Below are 18,550 nucleotides of genomic sequence, written 5' to 3'. Positions count from 1 at the left end.
CTGTGCACCGAAACGGACTGATAACAAAATTAGTGATGCAATGTGCCCACTATTATGTTCTCCATTACGCAAATGCTGAGTCACAGTGTTACGCAGCATTGCTTTCCACGCACGATCAGTTTGCCAATTCGCAAACCTGCAAGAGCTCGCGCGGTAAAATCTAATTGGACGCAAAATCAAAACTCGCATTTAAAAAAATAGTTTCAAAGAATTGCAGGCTTATTTGCAGGTTTGGCCAGCGATTTTGTTCGCCTCAATATTTTGTGCCACCCGCCGAAAGTCATATACTCCCCTGAAAGCGGTCACATCTAACAAAATGTGATACCTTTCCCCAGGATTTGTGGTTTGGGTTAAACGATACCGTCAATTATAGACCGCAGCTTGGAATGCGTGAGGAATAATTTTCTCTTGTTGTGAATAGAATACAATTGAGGTCCCAGGCAACTTGTAAGACTACACCAGCAATATATGGTGAGCGGAAGTCTACACCGAGCCTACACTCTGTCCTTTGTTTAGCCAACTTTTAGCCCAAAAGTCACACATTTAATTCTTGACTGACCGTGTCACGAGTACCGTACAGTATCGATCGCGTTGTTGTTGCGGTTTCTCTTCCGACAATAACTAACCCAATAAATAATTCTTTTTCCTCAAATACATTCGCACAGGCCTGGAAATCTGCTGAGGTTATTCTTATCCCCAATTCTGACAATCATGAAGACCCTCACCTGCTAATACTCGTCCTATTTCTCTGTTGCCTATGATATCCAAGGTTTGAAAAAGGTCAGCGCATTCGCAGTTCGTCGATTTCCTGGACTCCGATGACATAATATCTTGTTGGCAAAGCGGAAACAGGAAGCACTTTTCCACCGAGACAGCCTTGCTCTACTATGCAGACGAGCTCCTAAAGGATATGGATGGCAAGAAGATGTCTATCATGGACAAGCCAAAGGCCTTTGATTGCATCCGACATGACCTGGTGCTATTAAAACTCCACAAAGCGGGCTTGTCAGATGGTGCACTAGCTTGGTTCAAGAGCTACCTATCCCAAAAAAACCAAGTGGTTAGAATCGAGAATGCTCTTTCTAAACCTCTTTCCTTGTCAGTTAGCGTCACCCAGGGTTCGATATTAGGACCAGTGCCTTGAAAAAAAAATCGCGCTCTATGTAAACGACGTGAAAACGGTGCCAACACTGCCGAGTATTGGGGTACGTGGATGACACTAAGATTTCACTCGCGGTTCCTCCGAGTCAACTTTTTGACGCAGTGTGAGCTGTAAACAAGGATCTCGCCGACATTACAAGATAGTGTTGCATAAATTCGCTATTCGTAGACCCGGACAAGACGAAGCTCCTTTTTCTCGGCGTCCCACAATTGTTAAGAAGTCTTCCACCTTTGCCACATGTTATGCTTCTAGCACAGGAGACTAAACCAATACTATTTACTAGAGATCTAGGAGTAACGATCGACCCAAATCTCGATTATAACAAACACATCACTGAGTTAGCTTCTACCTGTATCTTAAGGTTAATCCTCATAAATAGAATCAAGCACCTACTTGACCGGAAGACCCTCATTTCATTAGTTGACGCTTTTGTCTTCACTAAGTTGTTCTACTGTTCCACTGTTTGGAGTAATGCTTCCAAGCAGAACTTGAACAAGCTCCAGTCAGTCCAGCACTTTGTCTTTAAAGTGGCTCAGTGTTAGGGACAAACTCCTCTTAAACACCTGTGCTATGGTTATAAAAGTTTAAACAACCAAGAGTCAACCTACCTTTCTAAGAAATTCGTCAGTACGATGTTCTGTACATAATAGGAACACTAGGCATAATTCCGATTTAATTCTACCCAAATGTAGACTAGCCACCGGCCAAAGATCATTTGTTTTCCGGGCGGCAAAATTGTATAATGAATTGCCTTCTACTATCAAACAAGCCAATCACGTAAAATTATTCAAAAAGCGTTTGTATCATCACCTTAGATTACTAAATTTTGTCACTTATTTAGCGTCTTATCTTTACCTAATCAATCTTATCTTTACCTAATCAATCAGTTTATCCTTTTATAGATTTTATGTTTTTTTTTTACCTTTTATTTGCATTATGGCAGAATAGTGGTAAATGTTTTGTCGTTTGAATAGAAAGGTAAAGGTAAAGTCACTGCTTACGAGCCAGAAGGCCCATCAGGCAGGCGCTTATCTCCGGTTTCCGTAGCATGAAGCGACTAGGTATTTATACTCCCCCCCGGGTGGGATGCTAGTCCATCGCAGGGTTACCCCCAGCATTTTTGCCGGTACGCATTTATACACCTGGGTGCCTAAGAACACAACACAATGTCCCAGGCCATGCCCCGAACCCGGACCACTCGATCCGGAGTCGAGCACACTAATCATGAGGCCAACGCGCCTTCCACAATTAGAATAGAGCAGAAAGCTAAAAGCACCACATAAAATTTCAAGAAAAATTGTTGCCCCGTTTTTCTAAGGCAAACTCGTCTGTGCCAAAGAGGAGTCGACTTGTCCACTTATATAGTACTGCTACTGAAAAAAACTTTTTTCATGCTTCTGTCGCAACTGCGTAACCGCCAATTTCAACTATGATCTCTCTAACACCAATCGTCGCAGTTCTAAGTATATATCATGCAAATTTGTTGCGCGTTTTGCAGCACAAAAATACAAGTGTTTTAGAAGGGTTTTTTTTCATGGATCAAGAAAGAGATAATTTACAACTTAATTAATATAGTTTCCGAGTGGCGTAATGCCTGATTTCATACCTGGCACTAGTTATCGGTTTTGCCGGACGGAAGTCAAAAAAAGATTTGCGGGAAATGTGAAAAAAGACTCGCCCACAATGGCTTTTGCAGCACTAAAAATGGTCATAAAGGAGGATTGCCCTGAATCGCTCAACACAAAAAAACTTCAGAGAACTTTGTAATAGTCTCAAACTTAAGGCTTCCGGGACTAAAAGGGAATTGTTGCAAAGATTATTACCATTAAAGAAGACCCAGCTTTGCTCGACAACAGAGTGAAGAAGATCTCTGTCAAGTAGAGCTGTACAACAACCCTTTGAAGACAGGAAATCCCACCACCAACAGCTGGATGGAAAATGCAATACGTCCCTCTTTCCCAAGATTTCAAAAGGCGTTATCAGGAGATATCAGTCTAATAAGTGACAGGGAACAATAGCGGAGCTTCGCGTGAGCCGAAGGGCGCGCGCGCAGAGCACCATAGTTAAGAAAAGTGGTAACCCATCGATGTGAGAAAGTTAGGTTTTATAGCCATAACGTCATCGACCGTCCGTCCGTCCTTACGTCGATCCGTCCGTACGTCCGTACGTCCACCCGTCCATGTATGCCAATGTGACCAGTATCACGCTAGTTTTGATACTGGACATCCATGTTAAGGTCAATTGACACTTGCCAAATCAAAGTATCCGCTGACCAGTTTCACGTGACCATATTGTGGGCTCAAGCTTAGAGCCCTTTGAGGTCAGTTGTTTCTTTGAAGTTGACCGCTGACCAGGTACTGGTTTTAGATTAGATCACAGGCTCAAGCCAGGTTAAGTCACCTAAACATAAACAAGGCTTCATTTTTCGCGCGCTTTCTGTGGCTTTACGCGACTACACGGCCATACTTCGTCCACTATAGTTCTTAACAGTCAACGCTTTTCGTGTTCATGTGGAAAACGGTTTGGAAAATGTTTTCTTTCTGCATTTTTCGCTTGCTTCAATCCAGTTTGACATATCATGATAGGCTCCACACTGGTGGGATATAAACTTTAAGCTGAGTGTTAATTTTTTTTTTGCTTAGAGCTGCTTTTTTTCTCTGTCTTGCGATTTTTGCGGCACATCTTTAGAAGCTCTGATAAGGTTGCATGATACCAGGAGGACCTATGACTAGAACAGAAACGAAAGGAGAGAGAAAGAGAACGACAACGACAAACAGAATACCAGTACTAGCTCAAACTTGGTGCTGTGGGAAAGTGCCGAATTGTGGTCTCTGTTGTCATGTTATGGTTATACTTTACAGTTGGAACGCCTCACAACACATAATATATAGATTTAGCCAAGCCTAAAAGCGGAGCTCCCTGGTTATTTATTCTTACTGCCAGTAGGGTTAGTGAAAATAAAAGGTCTCGAATTGTCCGCATTCTGGTGTTTCCGGTTGCTGCTAAATTAAATCATTTTCTTTGCTTTCTTCTATAGAAAAATTCATTGCCTAACTAATGAATTTCACGGTAAATTTTACTTTAAAAACCGATATCGTATGAATCACGAAGCGATGAGATTCTTTTTTCGAGTGAAATTTACTTGGGGATTCACCAGTTTGGCAATGAATTTTTTGTTGAACCGCATAAGTTTTAAAAGAAAACAATTACACCCTCAGCGAGCGAATGGAAAAGGAACAAAGCCATTTCAGAATCAACTGTCAATAGCCAGAGAATAGGAATTTCGCTAAAATTAGAAACCATAAAAAACTTTGCCAGTTCAAGGTCAAAAAAAGATTTTTACTCATGTTCTTTATTCCACTTTATCTCTGAAAACGAGATCATTCACATTTTGATGTACTTCATTGAAACACGCCATCTTGGCTTGGAACAAGAATCGGCAAAATGCAACCAAGAAAGGACGAACTTAAAACAAGGTCCGCTCCAACACTTAATTACCTGTAGGTGCTTTAAACAAACTTCTGAAAACACAAGGTAGTGAAATTTCCCCCTAAGTTTACGAGAACTCATTGCGATTACGTGTTTATAACATAAGGGCAAAATTTTCTTGTCACTGTCGAGGCAAATCGAAAACCAGTTGGGCAAACGGATTTAAAAAGCACTTGTTCGCTCGCATTTTAGAGCAAAACAAACGAACAAATCTACTTTTTCTTTATGTCCAAAAGAGTACAGATAATTGTTATTTAATTCCAGTTGACAATAAAAATTCGAGTTTCATTCCTGAACAAAGGAAAAACCGATTAAACCACTTTTTAAAAATACGCATCCACTTTAAATGACGCCATAGGCAGCCCAAGCTCGCGTCACTACAGACAGCCGTTGAGAATTTAAACGCGTTATAAGACTTTGTACGGGAAATAAAATACCGTCGATTATGAAGCCTAAAAAATGCTCAATTTAACGTTCATTCAATAAAATGAATAAAAGTGACTCACCTCTGGTGTATTCTTGTGCCTTTTAAAGCTTATTTTACCGTTTCGGGAAGTCCGTGTTTTCAATGTTCTAAGACGAAGTCAAGGCTGTACACTAAGATTTCGACCGTTGTCAGCTCAAAGGCGGTTTGCGACTCGAAAATCCATTCCAGCCGCGATTTTTTCACGCAAAGCTAAAGCCACATCATTTGCGAACCTCCGTGAATGTTTCGTCGTCAAAAATCCCCACGCACTTGGCTGGAAATGAGCATTTTCTGCTTTGATTCCACGATAGCTGATGAATTTAACAGCTGCTGATAACCGAACAGGACACGGAGCTTGGGTGCGAGGTCAAATTAACTCCACCCGATGAGGTACAGTCATTTCATGTACAACACTTACCCCATCCCCACAGCGGCTTCTCGAACAGCTCCATGGTTACGGGTGCAGCCTTGACTTCTTCTTAGAACATTGAAAACACGGACTTCCCGAAACGGTAAAATAAGCTCCAAAAGGCACAAGAATACACCAGAGGTGAGTCATTTTGATTCATTTTATTGAATGAAAGTTAAATTGAGCATTTTTTAGGCTTCATAATCGACGGTATTTTGTTTCCCATACAAAGTCTTGTAACGCGTTTAAATTCTCAACGGCTGTCCGTAGTGACGCGAGCTTATTGGGCTGCCTATGATGACGCATCCGTAAAAATAGCAAACGGCTTAGTGTCCAAGGGAAGAAGTTGTGCAGTAACTTTTTCCACCAAGTATGAGCTATTACTGGTATTCTGTTTTGTCGTTGTCGTTCTCTTTCTCTCTTCTTTCGTTTCTGTTCTAGTCATAGGTCCTCCAAGCATCATGCAACCTTATCAGAGCTTCTAAAGATGTGTCGTGCAGCAAAAATTGCAATACAGAGAAAAAAGCAGGTCTAAGCAAATTAAAAATAAACACTCAGCTTCAAGTTTACTACATTATAACTCGATTTTTGTCCCTCATTTCTTCCCTCCCAACGCACGACTGACCGACGCACGGCAAGTAATTTCATATCTTTCCCGGCCGATACACAGTAACTGCTGGTCGTATGTTTCAGGCTTGCCAACACATACCCTGCATAGCAAGCGTTTCCAGCGGGCGAGGAGCGAACTCTTTTTTCGGCCGCGCGAGAATAGGGCGAGCGCAAAAAAAAGGGTGGTGGAAGGGGAGGAGAGGAGAAGGAAACGCTTGCGGACAAACCCCTCGATTTTGAAAACTCCCGTTCGCCCACGAACGGGGTCTCTGATTGGCGTTTCTTTTTCTCCTCTCCCCCTCGCCCCTCTTTCTTTTTTTGCTCTTGCCCCAATTTTCGCGCGGCCAAAATATCGAAATTTGCGCGAAAACCCGACGGAAACGCTTGCTACGCAGGCTAGCCAGCACACAGCTACTGGTCCGATATTTTCTTTGCCGGCACTCGGCTACTCGCTCACACTTCTTCAAAGATAGAGAACACGTAGTAGAGGCATATGAGGGCGAAAAAGAGCGAAACGAAACAACGAAAAGTCCCAGGCTAGTGAACTTCCAAATACCAATGGGGGTCAAATGCAAAAAAGTACTTCGTTCAGTTCGTGGAACATCTGTGGCAGGCTGACCAGGCTGTTGAATGGCTGGTACCGGAGGCGGAGCATTCTCATCCAGCCGTGGAGCGTCTTGAAACGCTGCTAAATCTTGAATGGGAGGTTACTGCAGGGCAGCCATTCATCTTCGGCGCCGACAATGAAAAAATCCGAGAACCAACTGATTTGCCGCGTTGGCGAATTAGATTGAAAAGCCCCGAAAAAAGCGCAAGAGACCTTAAATACCTCAGTAAAGATCCGAGGCACGAGGTGTAAGGTTTCCCGATGAGACCAAGGGTTCAGGAGTGACACAAGCTCAATTTTTATGGTGAAAATAGGAGTGAAAATAGTCACGTTCGGAACCAAAATAGTCACGTTCGTACCCAATTTCATGCAGACTGTAACCTGAAGAATTAGCTAGGGGATGACATAAATACGATTATACGTTTCTGTCCGCTGATATCATCATAGCTTATGCCTATGGAATACGTTGGAATAAGTGTTAAGCTTTATGTGAAAATTAAGCGACTAAAAAAATTCATAATGGTCGCTAGATCTGCTTTTAAGGACTGGTGGACACGTATCCGGATATTTTTGAATTCGCAACTTTTTCTCTGCAGATTAAAACATTTTCACGTCCACACGTAACGTATTTAAATCGAATTTGCCCGTCCACATATCCAGGTGCGTTCTAGTATCCAGGACTTCTCTGTGACTATTGTTAACAGAGCATGCGCCCTAAGGCGTGCAAGTTGTCCACAGGAAAGCGATCAATGTGGTTTTCCCCCTAAAGTTCGCACCAAGGACACGGACTCTGGCCACTTCCACTTTATGCGCAGTCGAAGTGAAGATCTATTGGATTTGCAGACTTCCATGATTGGAAGTGGCCAGACTCCGTGTTCTTGATGCTGACCAAAAGAAAATCGGAGTCTGGGGACAAGATTGAAAAGCAATAGCATTTCTTTCAGCATCCATGTTGAATATTTAGGCAGTAAACACTGGATCTGAGTTTGTAACGTCCACAGACGTCCACACGATTTCCAGATTCTTTGCGTATTTAAAACTTTGCCCGCTGGACAGCGGATTAAAAATTCCCATTTCGGATACGTGTGGACGGAAGGCAAATCCGCAAAAAAAGGTTGACGATTCAAAAATATCTGAATACGTGTTCACGGGGCCTTTTCAATGACAGAAACGAAAAAAGAAGTCTTAAAAGATTCATAATAAATTTATAAAGTATAAAGGCACGAGCGGTTAACGAAAAGCGGAAGTAGCTTCGAATTGAAGCAAAGCAATAAATACCTGGTGAGTTATCTTCTTTCAAAAAACCCAAAATTTAAAGCACAGGCGGTCCTAGCTCACGTTGCGAGTAGCTATTATTTTGTTTAATCTTTATGCGAACGTTCAGCACGTGAAACGTGACATATTTACCGCCGACATCTACTATTACGTAACGACCGAGTTTGATTACACGAAACGTTACTCTCGCCAAGCAGTATATCGAGGTTTTGTGTTACAACGGTTTGAATTTATGAAGGTTTGTATGGGGGAAAACAGTAATCGGCATTTTAGCCTAAATTTTGATATTTTTGCAATAAAAATGACTTACCTCAATGCCTTGTTGTCTTTTCTATTGTCATCCGCTTCTTAGCTCGATCCGAAGCTTTTTAAGCGAGTTATCGCTTTTTGGTTTTCCTCTAACCAAAAAGCGATAACTCGCTTAAAAAGTGATAGCCTACTTCTAGCCGTACCCTCCCGTCGAAAGAAAAACGGTAGGAAGGAGGGTACGGCTTCACATAGGCTGCTATACAACCCCATTAAGGGCCTCCACAGACGAAGCAAGTGGTTATCGGTAACTTTTTAGCTGTTAATAACAAAAAGTTCTCTAGTGCGAAACATCGCGTGTGTGAATCAAGATAATGACTAAAAATAGAGAAAAAAACAAAAAGTCGACAACAAAGTAGTTTTCCTTCCAAAAGGAAAAGTACGATGACAAACGCGGCCGCTTTTCCCTTTCTCCGGTCTGAAAACCAAGTTATCGATTACGAAAGTTTATTTCGCAGCGACACAAAAATCAGCGGTTCTTCATTCTGCCCGAAAAAAATAAAACATACACTTTACAATTAAGTTATTGGGCAAAACGTACAGGTGATCGAAATTTATATTTTTCGCAAGTGGAAACGCATCTTCTAACTCTAACAGTTGTCGATTCAATTAAGTTTTCAACAGGAAATAGTCATCCCTTGCAACTTGCCTCGTTTATGAAAGTCTCGGGATAAAAGACGATCAGGTCATTTCCTCTATGCTTTCGCTTAATTGCGCGTATCTTGAAACGAACAGGAAACTGTGCTGTGGCTCCCTTCATCTGAACCTGATAGCCTTCCTCAGCAACAAAAGTGAAGTGTTGAAACAAAACCGAGGTGAAAAGGAAGAGCTCAATTTTGGCCAGGGCTTCTCCAGCACAGACACGGCGCCCACCACCAAAGGGAAAGAAGTTATCAGGGTTTGCCACTAGCTTTCCATTCTCATCAATATGGCGGTAGGGGTTGAATATGGTTGGATTTTCCCAGCATCTAGGATCCATGTGAACCGCCTCTGTGTTGGGAAACACGATAGTGCCCTTAGGAACACGGTACCCACGAAGCGTTGTATTTTCAATGGTTACATGAGGTACAGCTAATGGAACTATGTTACCAACCCTTAGTGACTCAAAGATTGCTGCCTGGACAAGGGGGAGATCGGATCGGTCATTCAGTTTCGGTCGTCTGTCGCCAAGTACGTCATCTATTTCGCGCTGAATATCTTCTTGGTATTTCGGGTACGTTACCATGAAAGCTACCACGAATCTCAATGCTGTGCTCGTGGTTTCATAACCGGCAGAAAACATATCATGAATGGTTGTAACGAAACGATCTTCGGAAAAAAGATCGGCCTTTTCCTCCTCCGATTTGCACTCTGCTTCAAAGTCGCGTTGGGCACAAAGGATAGCTGAAGTGAAATCTTCAACTGGTTCTGTGGGATCAAAATTTTCTTTCGTTTGCTTTAATCGTTTTCGAATTATTTCGTGTATTTCTCGGACGGGCTCCATCCAACGTTCGTAGATCCTTGTTGGCAAATAACGCACCCAGGGGAAAAAATCCAAAATTAAAATTTTTTGTAAATCATCGACATTTGCTATGAAGGCCGCGTTTAGCTTCAGCATCCTGTCCAAGTCTGGACTTTGAGTATCGGAGCCACCTTTAAAAGTAATCCCGCAAATGACATTAGCCACAGCTTTCATCAGGTGATCAGCGGGATCGAAAAGTTCTCCTCTTTGGTCTTCCATGAATCGTATCAGTTTTTCAGCTTGGCATGTGATTCGGCTTTCTATTAGAGGAATGTTGGAAAGATACTGACGCAGTGCAGTCGTGAAAAGTTTACGGTAAAACTTCCACGTAGGACCATACTCAGCAAAAGCAAGGTCCTTGCAACCTAGGATGAAAAAAAAAGACTACACATTGACAAAGGCAAGGGCGCGGTCACACCGCTAATTCTCAAACATCGGGAGATTATTCCGATTTAGCTTGAAGCTACTGACAGTATTGCCCCTTCACCCCTCCCCCCCCCCCCCCACTACCTAGGAGGGGATGCTTGTCCATCTCAGGGTTACCCTCAATAGTATGCCGCTAATGCCAAAAAAGACACTTGGGTGGAGAGAGGCAGTGTGGAGCAAAGTTCCTTCTCCGCAACAGCAGACGGTTACGAAGCTATATAGCTGGGCGTAAAACCCCGAAATATCATTGCGAAGCCAAGTAACGCATTATCTAGTTCAGAGTATGGTATCCCCCAACTGTAACATCAGCATTTGTATAGGAGGAAATCGCCCAATCTTATCACAAAAATTTGAAATTAATAAGTGCGAGTTATGTTTGACAAAATTCTCAAAATTGTTGTACACTAGTCTCCCTTCTCGTGATCGTTTCTTAAATAAAGAAAGATTTATATACAGTGTAACTGCGGGCTGTTTTGAAAAACGTAATTACTCTTTGAATGAATATTTCATGAATCGAGTCATTTTACGGGAACACATGAGCCCAACAAACTGACCTGTTTGCAACTGAGTGCATGGCTTAACAGCTCAGTTGGTAAAGCATTGGGGTCGAATCTTAAATGTCCAGATAAGTGCAGTGAACTTTTTCAATTTTTTGTCTAAAAGGAACTCAGTAAACCTATTTTGTTTTACTCTAAAACCAATGAGCGCTCGAGTTAAGATGAAAAACTGTGCAAAAACAAAATTATCTGGAGCGTATCAAGAGCTAGCTTCCCAATTGGAGAAATCGGAATTCGCTCTAGGGATTTTTTGAAAACTTTTTTTTTCAACGTACCTAATGAAAAGTCGTAATAAGCACGTGTTTGTGGTCTTCCAGCGTATGCAACAGACTTTATCAGTAGCACCTCCTTTACAGCTTCAGGCGTTGACACCATCAGGAACTTGAAGCTTCCAAGTTTCAAAGAAAAGTCGCCGCCGTAGTATTTGCTCAGACTACAAAACAAAATAATTAGAATAACCGAAAGATGTCCAGAAAATGAAGTTATTGGTCGGAAATAATAAAAAGACTTCTTCCTCACACACCAGAGCGACAGGGCGGAAGCAAAATAGGAAATTGCTCGTTAGGGACTGGTAGCAATAGACCTCTTAGCTTGTAAGTTTTGTTTTAAAAGTTTTTTTTCCCCATTTCAACCTTCGTGATGTTCTCGGCGGAATTTCCCTTAATTTGTTTTTTCATAAGTTATGCGTACATATACATGTGCATAAGACGACATTTGAAATTAGATAGACAGATGGATGGATGGATACAAAAATATCTTTCCTTTCTCTTCAATTAATTTTTCATCGGTCATGTAACTATTTAAACTAGATATGATCAAAGATTAGTGGTGTGCGTTCGAATTTAATGTCCGCAACGGTCATTACATGTGATAACAAATGACTACCGTAAATCCCCTATTTTGACGTAAATATAGCTAAATATAGCGACTAGCCAGCCGGTATATTCAGCCTTGGTGTTGCTCTTTGTCCCCGAATCCGACGTCATATTGCTTTCTTTTCCTTTTTTTATCTGAGCCCGATGGAAAAAAGACGGTATCTGCTGCCCATCTGCTGAGCGCAAAATTTTCGTTCAAACTCTCGTGATCGGCCAAACGAAACAGGTTCAAATTCGATGAGAGCTCCCGAGAGTCGATGAGAGTAGCCGAAAGTGGATGAGAGTTCCTGGCCAAACGAGAGCGAGAGTTTCAATTCTCGACAACTCTCGCTCTTGTTTGGCAGGCCTTAAAAGCAGAGAGAAATAGAGCGAGAGACATAACACTTATTTACAACGGTTAGTTTTCAGGTAATGTTTTCCTTCTTAATATATGCCTCGCTGCCTCAGATATTTTGTAAAACTAGCTAAAAAAGCGAAGAAGGCCTGAAAACGTTTGCACATTTCAACAATCACTTTTATAGGCTTTTTTGTGTGAAATATATGTCCAGTTGTGAGCTGCTTTGTTTGACTGTTAAATTGCAGTCGAGTAAGCAAATTTACTACGCTTTAGGTTGACTTTTTAATTAGTAAAGTATTTTGCTATTGTTCTGAACAGAAGAGAGAGGAAATAAAGACTGTCATGCAGTCAAACGGAAAATGTTGTGAAAGAGAATATTGTGCATGTAATTTCAGCTTAAGTTTTTGATTAAAATTGTTGGTCATTGTTTGCAAGGCTTGTTTGTTTACTGCTGTTAGAGACAGGGGCTCTGCTTTAGGCTTGGCTAAATCTAATAAGTATATATTTTTCTTGTTTTGACATCCCTTTAGAAACTAAGGGTAAAAAGAAGAGAAGTAACTTTATAAGACCATCAACAAATAGGTCCCATCAATATTGCACTGTACATGTTGTGCTAATCATTAGAGTTGTTTGGAGGGTTTCCTTGTGGAAACGCTTCGGTTAAATAAACGCCGACGATCTAACGAGACAACTCTGTAAAACGTCTATTCGACCTCTTGGACCTCACTCACCTTTCGAAGGTTTCGGCCATCTTGTCAACTTTCGTCTTAAGAGATAGGATATTGCCCACAATGGGCAGGCAACTCAAACGTGGCCCCGGAGGCATGTCTCTGAATTCGTACAACACTTTCACATAATGCAGAAGGAAAAAAAGCAGCAATACCAAAATGATACTTCCAAGGCTGAGTAAATTGCATATTTCAGTTAGCAGAAACAAAGCCATCGTCCACGGTGCACCGAGACGGACTGATATCAAAATTAGTGATGCAATGTGCCCACCATTAAACAAAGGTTATTACGGTTACTATCACGCAAATGCTGAGTCACAGTGTCACGTAGGATTGCTTTCCACGCACGATCAGTTTGCCAATTCGCCAACATGCGAGAGCTCACGCGGTAAAATCTCATTGGACGAAAAATAAAAATCACACGATTCAGCTCTGCAGTTGTACACTCGCATACAAGGTTCTAAAGAATTGCAGGTTTAATCGCAGGTTTGGCCAGGGATTTTGTTCGCCTCAATTTCTTGTGCCACCCAAACGTCACTATACTCCCTTCAACGCGGTCACGTCTAACAAAATAATATGATCAACACGCTTCCTTAGGATTTGTGGTTTGGCTCAAATAATTCCATCAATTATAGACCGCAGCTTGGAATGCGTGTGCGATCATTTTCTCTTGTGTGAATAGCGTAGAGTTGAGGTCCCAGGCAACTTGTAAGGCTACACCAGCAATACAGCAATATATGGTAAACGAAAGTCTTCACTCAGCCTACACTCTGTCCTATGTTTAGCCAACTTTTTCCCCAAAGGTCACAGATTTAATTCTTGCCTGACCTTGTCACGAGTAGTGTACAGTGTGGATCGCGTTCTTATTGCAGTATTTTGAAATTTTATTTAGTATGTAAATAAAATGACATCCTCCGACAAATAGACTACAGAGCAAGATCAATAGTGGACCTGTTCAAGACAATGCACCTACAGTGCAATATACATGTATAGTTGTTTAGTGGCACAATACTGAGACTTGCAAAGCGATCACAGTGCTGCTTTTTTGTCATTTGAAAAGAGCAGAAAGTTAAAAGCACTACGTAAAATTTCAAGAAAAATTGTTGTCCCGTTTTTATGAGGTAACTCGTCTGTGCCAAAGAGGAGTCGATTTGTCAACTTATGCAGTACTGCTACTAAAAAAGACTTTTTTTAGGCTTCTGTCGCAACTGCATAACTGCCTATTTCACCGATGATCTTTCTAACACCAACCATCGCAGTTCAAAGTATATATCATGCAAATTTGTTGCGCGCATCATAACGTGATTTTGTAGCCCATGGATTTTTTTTCGTGGATCAAGAAAGAGATAACTTAGAACTTAATTAATATAGTTTCATCGTGGCGTATGATGATCGACCAGGACATGCTACTGGACTACGACGTTGGAGTTCGCAGGCTCGCACCCATGACGGACCAACACGCGGGGTTTTAAGATAGCTGAGAAGAAAGTGAAGCCATTACTTTAACTTTTAATTAAATTTCTTAATTTTAGCTTTAATTTCAGTGGTTTTACTTTCGGTTAAGCGAAGGTCCCGTTTCACAACTCCTTTGTGTTCATAAACTCCGTGGAACGTTAAAGAACCCACATACAGGCAAAAAGAGTAGTGCGTGAAGTTCCCGCTGTTGTCTCCTTCGGGCAAGGAACGAGAATGAACTGTTCAGGTTGGCAAAAATAAAGAGAACGGCTTTGGACTTTGCTTGGAAAGCGAGCTTTCTTAAAAATTGTAACTCAACGCAATCTTGAGTAAGATGCTTTTAAAAACAGGTACCAAAGATTTAAGCGCAGCTTATTACTTATTCATATTCCACGAGCAGCTGCGAATTGAAAGCCTCACCACGAACTAGTCGACGAGAGTTTTTTGTCAAATATATTTATAACAGAGATATTAAAAACGGAGGAGGTTCACGGGATTTTTATGGCAATATTACTTCAAAGCAAAGACTGTTAACATGGATAGCCTGTGCTGGGAGTGACATGAAATCGATTTAAAACTCAACTACCCACGTCGCCTTTGAATCAAAGGTAAGAAACAAGGAAGCGATTTCGTGATTCGCCATGTGTTTTCGTGGTTAAAAACATTTCAAATAACTATGATGTGTGACTTGAAAGTAGCTTTCGTTTTTGAAGTGCAATAATGGGGGATATAACGAAATGTGGTTTTATTGCTGTATTATCTACAGTAAAAGGAGGACTTAATAATTATAACATGTTTTGATTCTCTACGGTCAGATGGTGAATACCGTAACTGGTTGTTATGTTTTCTTCTTTTTTTTTTTTTTTTTGTTATTTACAAAGTTATAGAGGAATTTCTCGTATCATATTTTGTCCCATTTTAAAAACACCGGAAAATTGACCTAACGAAATATACAAAGATAAATCGTAATTTCGATGGTGGACATCGAAATACCGCACTAAGTAAAGTTAATAAAAAGGCATTGTTTTAATAACTGAGTTTGAGATCAGCTAAAATTGTCTGTCAGGTGATTATCCACAGGGGAGGCAGAAGTCTGATAAACAAAAAATAGTCAAACTCTCAACTAAAACGAAAGGACAAACTACCGGAAAACTTTTATTTTGTATGAGTACTTTACTGTTTATTGGAGGTTTTGTCGAATTTTCTTCATGAAGTCCGGCAACTGGCGCAATTTTTTACACCTTTCAAGTTGTTTGTGTGAAATAAAGTGAATCGCGCATAAGAGAAATTTAAAATTGCTTCTGTTTCACGGAAGTTCGCATCGTTTTATATTTGCTTGTTTTTATCATCAGTAAGTAAAGCCGCTCTTCGTGAAAAAAAAAAACGTCAATAATAATAATAATAATAATAATAATAAACGAATAATAGCAATAGATGGGGCTCGAAATTATGGCAGTCATAAAATTCCGATTGGATTCGATTTGGAACTACTCAAGTGTATTAAGGCTTGACCAGCTTAATTATTATACATATTTTTATTTAAAGGGAAAGCATTGATCCAGGGCCTATGAAACTTGACAGGCAGTTAGTTATCGGTATTGTTATAACTTTTCCAAAATGTTCCATACCACATTCTTGTCACGTGACACGAAATCGACCTATAACAGTTATATTTTTTACTCAATGATTTGGAACATTCAGCCACATGATATCTCTCTTGTTTCTTGGTTATTCGATGACCCCTTCTAAGGGCCCTTAAGAGGAATGAACAATTGAGAAAATAGGTCACTTGACATGATAAACATCCAAATATCTTAATAGGTAAATACGGAGTACCACATTAAAAGGCGGCATTCGGTAGGCACAGTTGTACTAAACGTGTTAATACCAAACGTATTCAAAAGTTTCGATTATAAATGTTCCCCATTTTTGAGTAAAGGATATACACGTTATAAGTTGTTTTAGGGTCACGCGACCAAAGTGCGATGCAAAATATTTGGGCAAATTAATAACAACACCAGTAAAAAAACTTTCTGCTAAGTTTCATGGACATTGGACAAATGCTTCCCTATCAAATAAAAATATGCATAATAATTAGATTCACCAAGCCTTAAATTAATTAATACACTTATATAATCTGTAAGCTAAGGCGACCTTCGTGCACTCTTGCCTGCCTCTACTTACCTGTTGCCCGCTAGTGGGCGGTCATATGTAGAAAAAAGTCAGCAATTAAAGTCATTTCTTCATCCAATTCAAGGAATCACACAGATTTTGAGATCATGCAAATAACCACAGTACATGGACTGCTCGTTTTGGTCATGTGCATCCAGGGACTTTTAGGTGAGTATTTCGCTATTTCTGTCATCCCATAATGCAATACGTTTTGGGGGTTTCTTTACCTAAACACAATACTCTCTTTACTTTTGGAACTGTATCATGCTTGAACTGGATATCCATTGTTTTAATGCAAACAAACCCCCCCCCCCCCCCCACCCAAAAAAAAAAAGCTGCATTATGGTATTGGCAAAAAAGCGAATGGCCTTATTCAAAGAGCGCAACTTACTCTGTGGGGAGAGTTGTGACCAATAACGTAGGGACAACTCGAAACTGTATACATGGGTCCTGTACTATTTTACATGAGCTGTTCCACAACAGACAACATTATAAAAGAGGGAATTTGGAAAATGGTAGCGATATAACGTACTTAAAGAGGCAGTCTCATGAGTTGCGCATGCTCGGGAAATCGCCCTCAAAGCGCTCTTGTTTATCAAGGCCGCCATGATGGATTCTTCGGTAAGTGGGAATGTTTTGCATGGAATGTCCTCGATTTCTTTATTTTGACACCTAGAACTGCAAAATCAAACTCTTATCATTTAGGAAAGATCACATGGATGTAGTTGTAAGAGCTCGTGCAGCACGAAGCGCAAAGGAAATAGCAAGAGAGGATGTCCATGCAAAGGCCAGAATTAATTGTGCGGAGACAATTGTAATTGCGGCACGAGGGAAAACCACTCTCTTTTGTACTGTTTCAGGTCAGAAATCGTTTTTTTGCGACCAGAGCTCATTAGTTTACCTCCGTGGCCGCCTCCGCCACTTGCATCCGCCACTTTGGTTTAGTCGGGACAATCTTGAAATATTCTGCAGAATTTTTTAAGTTTTGAGCTTCGGCCAGCACATGCGCAGTTCATGAGATTTATCCTTTAAAACTTACAGTTAAGACATGAATATCCATAGAAATCACGGATTTACCTTGCCCTACTGTGACTTTTGCAAGATCGCGTGATACTCGTGCGTTTCTTCTGCTTAACTACGACAGTCTCGGTGTTTTACCAGTGTCTATTATTAACAAGTAATCCCATCATTTTTCTCGTGCAATTTGGAATAAATACACACTCCGACATAAATTCTTTCAAACTGCAAATTGCAATCACCCCAAGGGCTCGTCCAGTTTTGTTCGTCTTAAAAAAAGGAATTCCAAATTGAACTCGAAATCATGTGATTACATATACATAATTATAGTATTCTTTTTCCAGATGGTCTTAATTATGCAGTTAACTTCTTCTTCCTGTTTTGGATGTCATTATCTGATAGGTCTTCCAGTTGACAGGGAACTTGTTCGCGTGAAGAGAAAAAGAGAAACAGGAAATGAACAAGATGCAGAGCTTGTTCGGAAAGTACGCAGATTACTGGAGGAAAAAGAAACTGAACTACGCCACAAAAGACGCTTCTTCGCGCGAGAAGATACCGAAAATGAACCACAAGAGGGTTATAAAAGCAAAATGGAGGCACGATCGTCCCGCTCAGCACGTGAGGATAATGACATTACTGCGGGACGGTCTGAGAGATTTCGATTCAGAATCCGTAAAAGAAGCTCCGGCGAAGACGAAAGCATGTCACTCCCAGAGAATTCTTCCGGCTCAGGAGAACAATTGGAAAGTAGTTCAGCATCTGGATTTGGATTATGGGGCCCTAAATCCAGATTATCAGAAGCTTTGGCAAAGCGAAATGAAAAGCGAAGTATGAGCGTAAATTCACTGAATAGTCTTATAGCTGCATTGAAAGCGATCAGCTCTCTTACGCCAGGAGAGCCGGAAAATTCCAGCGAGGCAACGGAGATGTCCGGTTCCGGTGTCACAGCTTTACCGGAAATAGAAGAGGAAGATGATAAACTACCAAAGTTTTTTCAAGAAGAGGGAAGCTCAGCGAGCGGAGAAAATCCTGAAGAAGCCTTGAAGAGAATAAATGAAGCAGCGCAAAAAGAATTAAACGGAACAGTGGAACATAAAAGCAGAAGAGAAACAAAAAGCGTTCTTGAACAAAAAAGACTTACAACTAAAGAGAACTTGGT

The 18,550-nt window shown here is 40.9% G+C and overlaps 2 protein-coding genes across 3 annotated transcripts in view; one reads left to right on the top strand and one right to left on the bottom strand.

The window, feature by feature from the left end:
* Positions 1 to 8,715: 8,715 nt before the first annotated feature.
* LOC138050323 (steroid 17-alpha-hydroxylase/17,20 lyase-like) lies at positions 8,716 to 13,642 on the bottom strand. Its single transcript, XM_068896676.1, has 3 exons — positions 12,751 to 13,642; positions 11,083 to 11,240; positions 8,716 to 10,189 (listed from the first exon to the last, which is right to left on the bottom strand). Exons 1-3 carry the CDS (start codon positions 12,960 to 12,962, stop codon positions 8,955 to 8,957), a joined length of 1,605 nt encoding a protein of 534 aa, XP_068752777.1. The 5' UTR covers positions 12,963 to 13,642; the 3' UTR covers positions 8,716 to 8,954.
* A 969-nt stretch (positions 13,643 to 14,611) lies between these two features.
* The window catches only part of LOC138051720 (uro-adherence factor A-like), a 17,604-nt gene continuing 13,665 nt past the window's right edge, over positions 14,612 to 18,550 (top strand). For both annotated transcript variants that reach the window (XM_068897978.1, XM_068897977.1), the window contains exons 1-3: positions 14,612 to 14,810; positions 16,460 to 16,542; positions 17,794 to 18,550. The exon at positions 17,794 to 18,550 is cut by the window's right edge and continues 677 nt beyond it. In XM_068897978.1, coding sequence (XP_068754079.1) covers positions 16,482 to 16,542; positions 17,794 to 18,550 — 818 coding nt within the window. In that variant the 5' untranslated portion in view covers positions 14,612 to 14,810; positions 16,460 to 16,481. The remainder of the gene's footprint in view (positions 14,811 to 16,459; positions 16,543 to 17,793) is intronic.

This window comes from Montipora capricornis, chromosome 6, assembly GCF_036669925.1.
Source record: "Montipora capricornis isolate CH-2021 chromosome 6, ASM3666992v2, whole genome shotgun sequence".
In the NCBI taxonomy this organism is placed as follows: Eukaryota; Metazoa; Cnidaria; class Anthozoa; order Scleractinia; family Acroporidae; genus Montipora; species Montipora capricornis.
The sequence above is the reverse complement of the archived record's forward strand: the minus strand, read 5'-3'. Positions and strand labels throughout refer to the sequence as shown.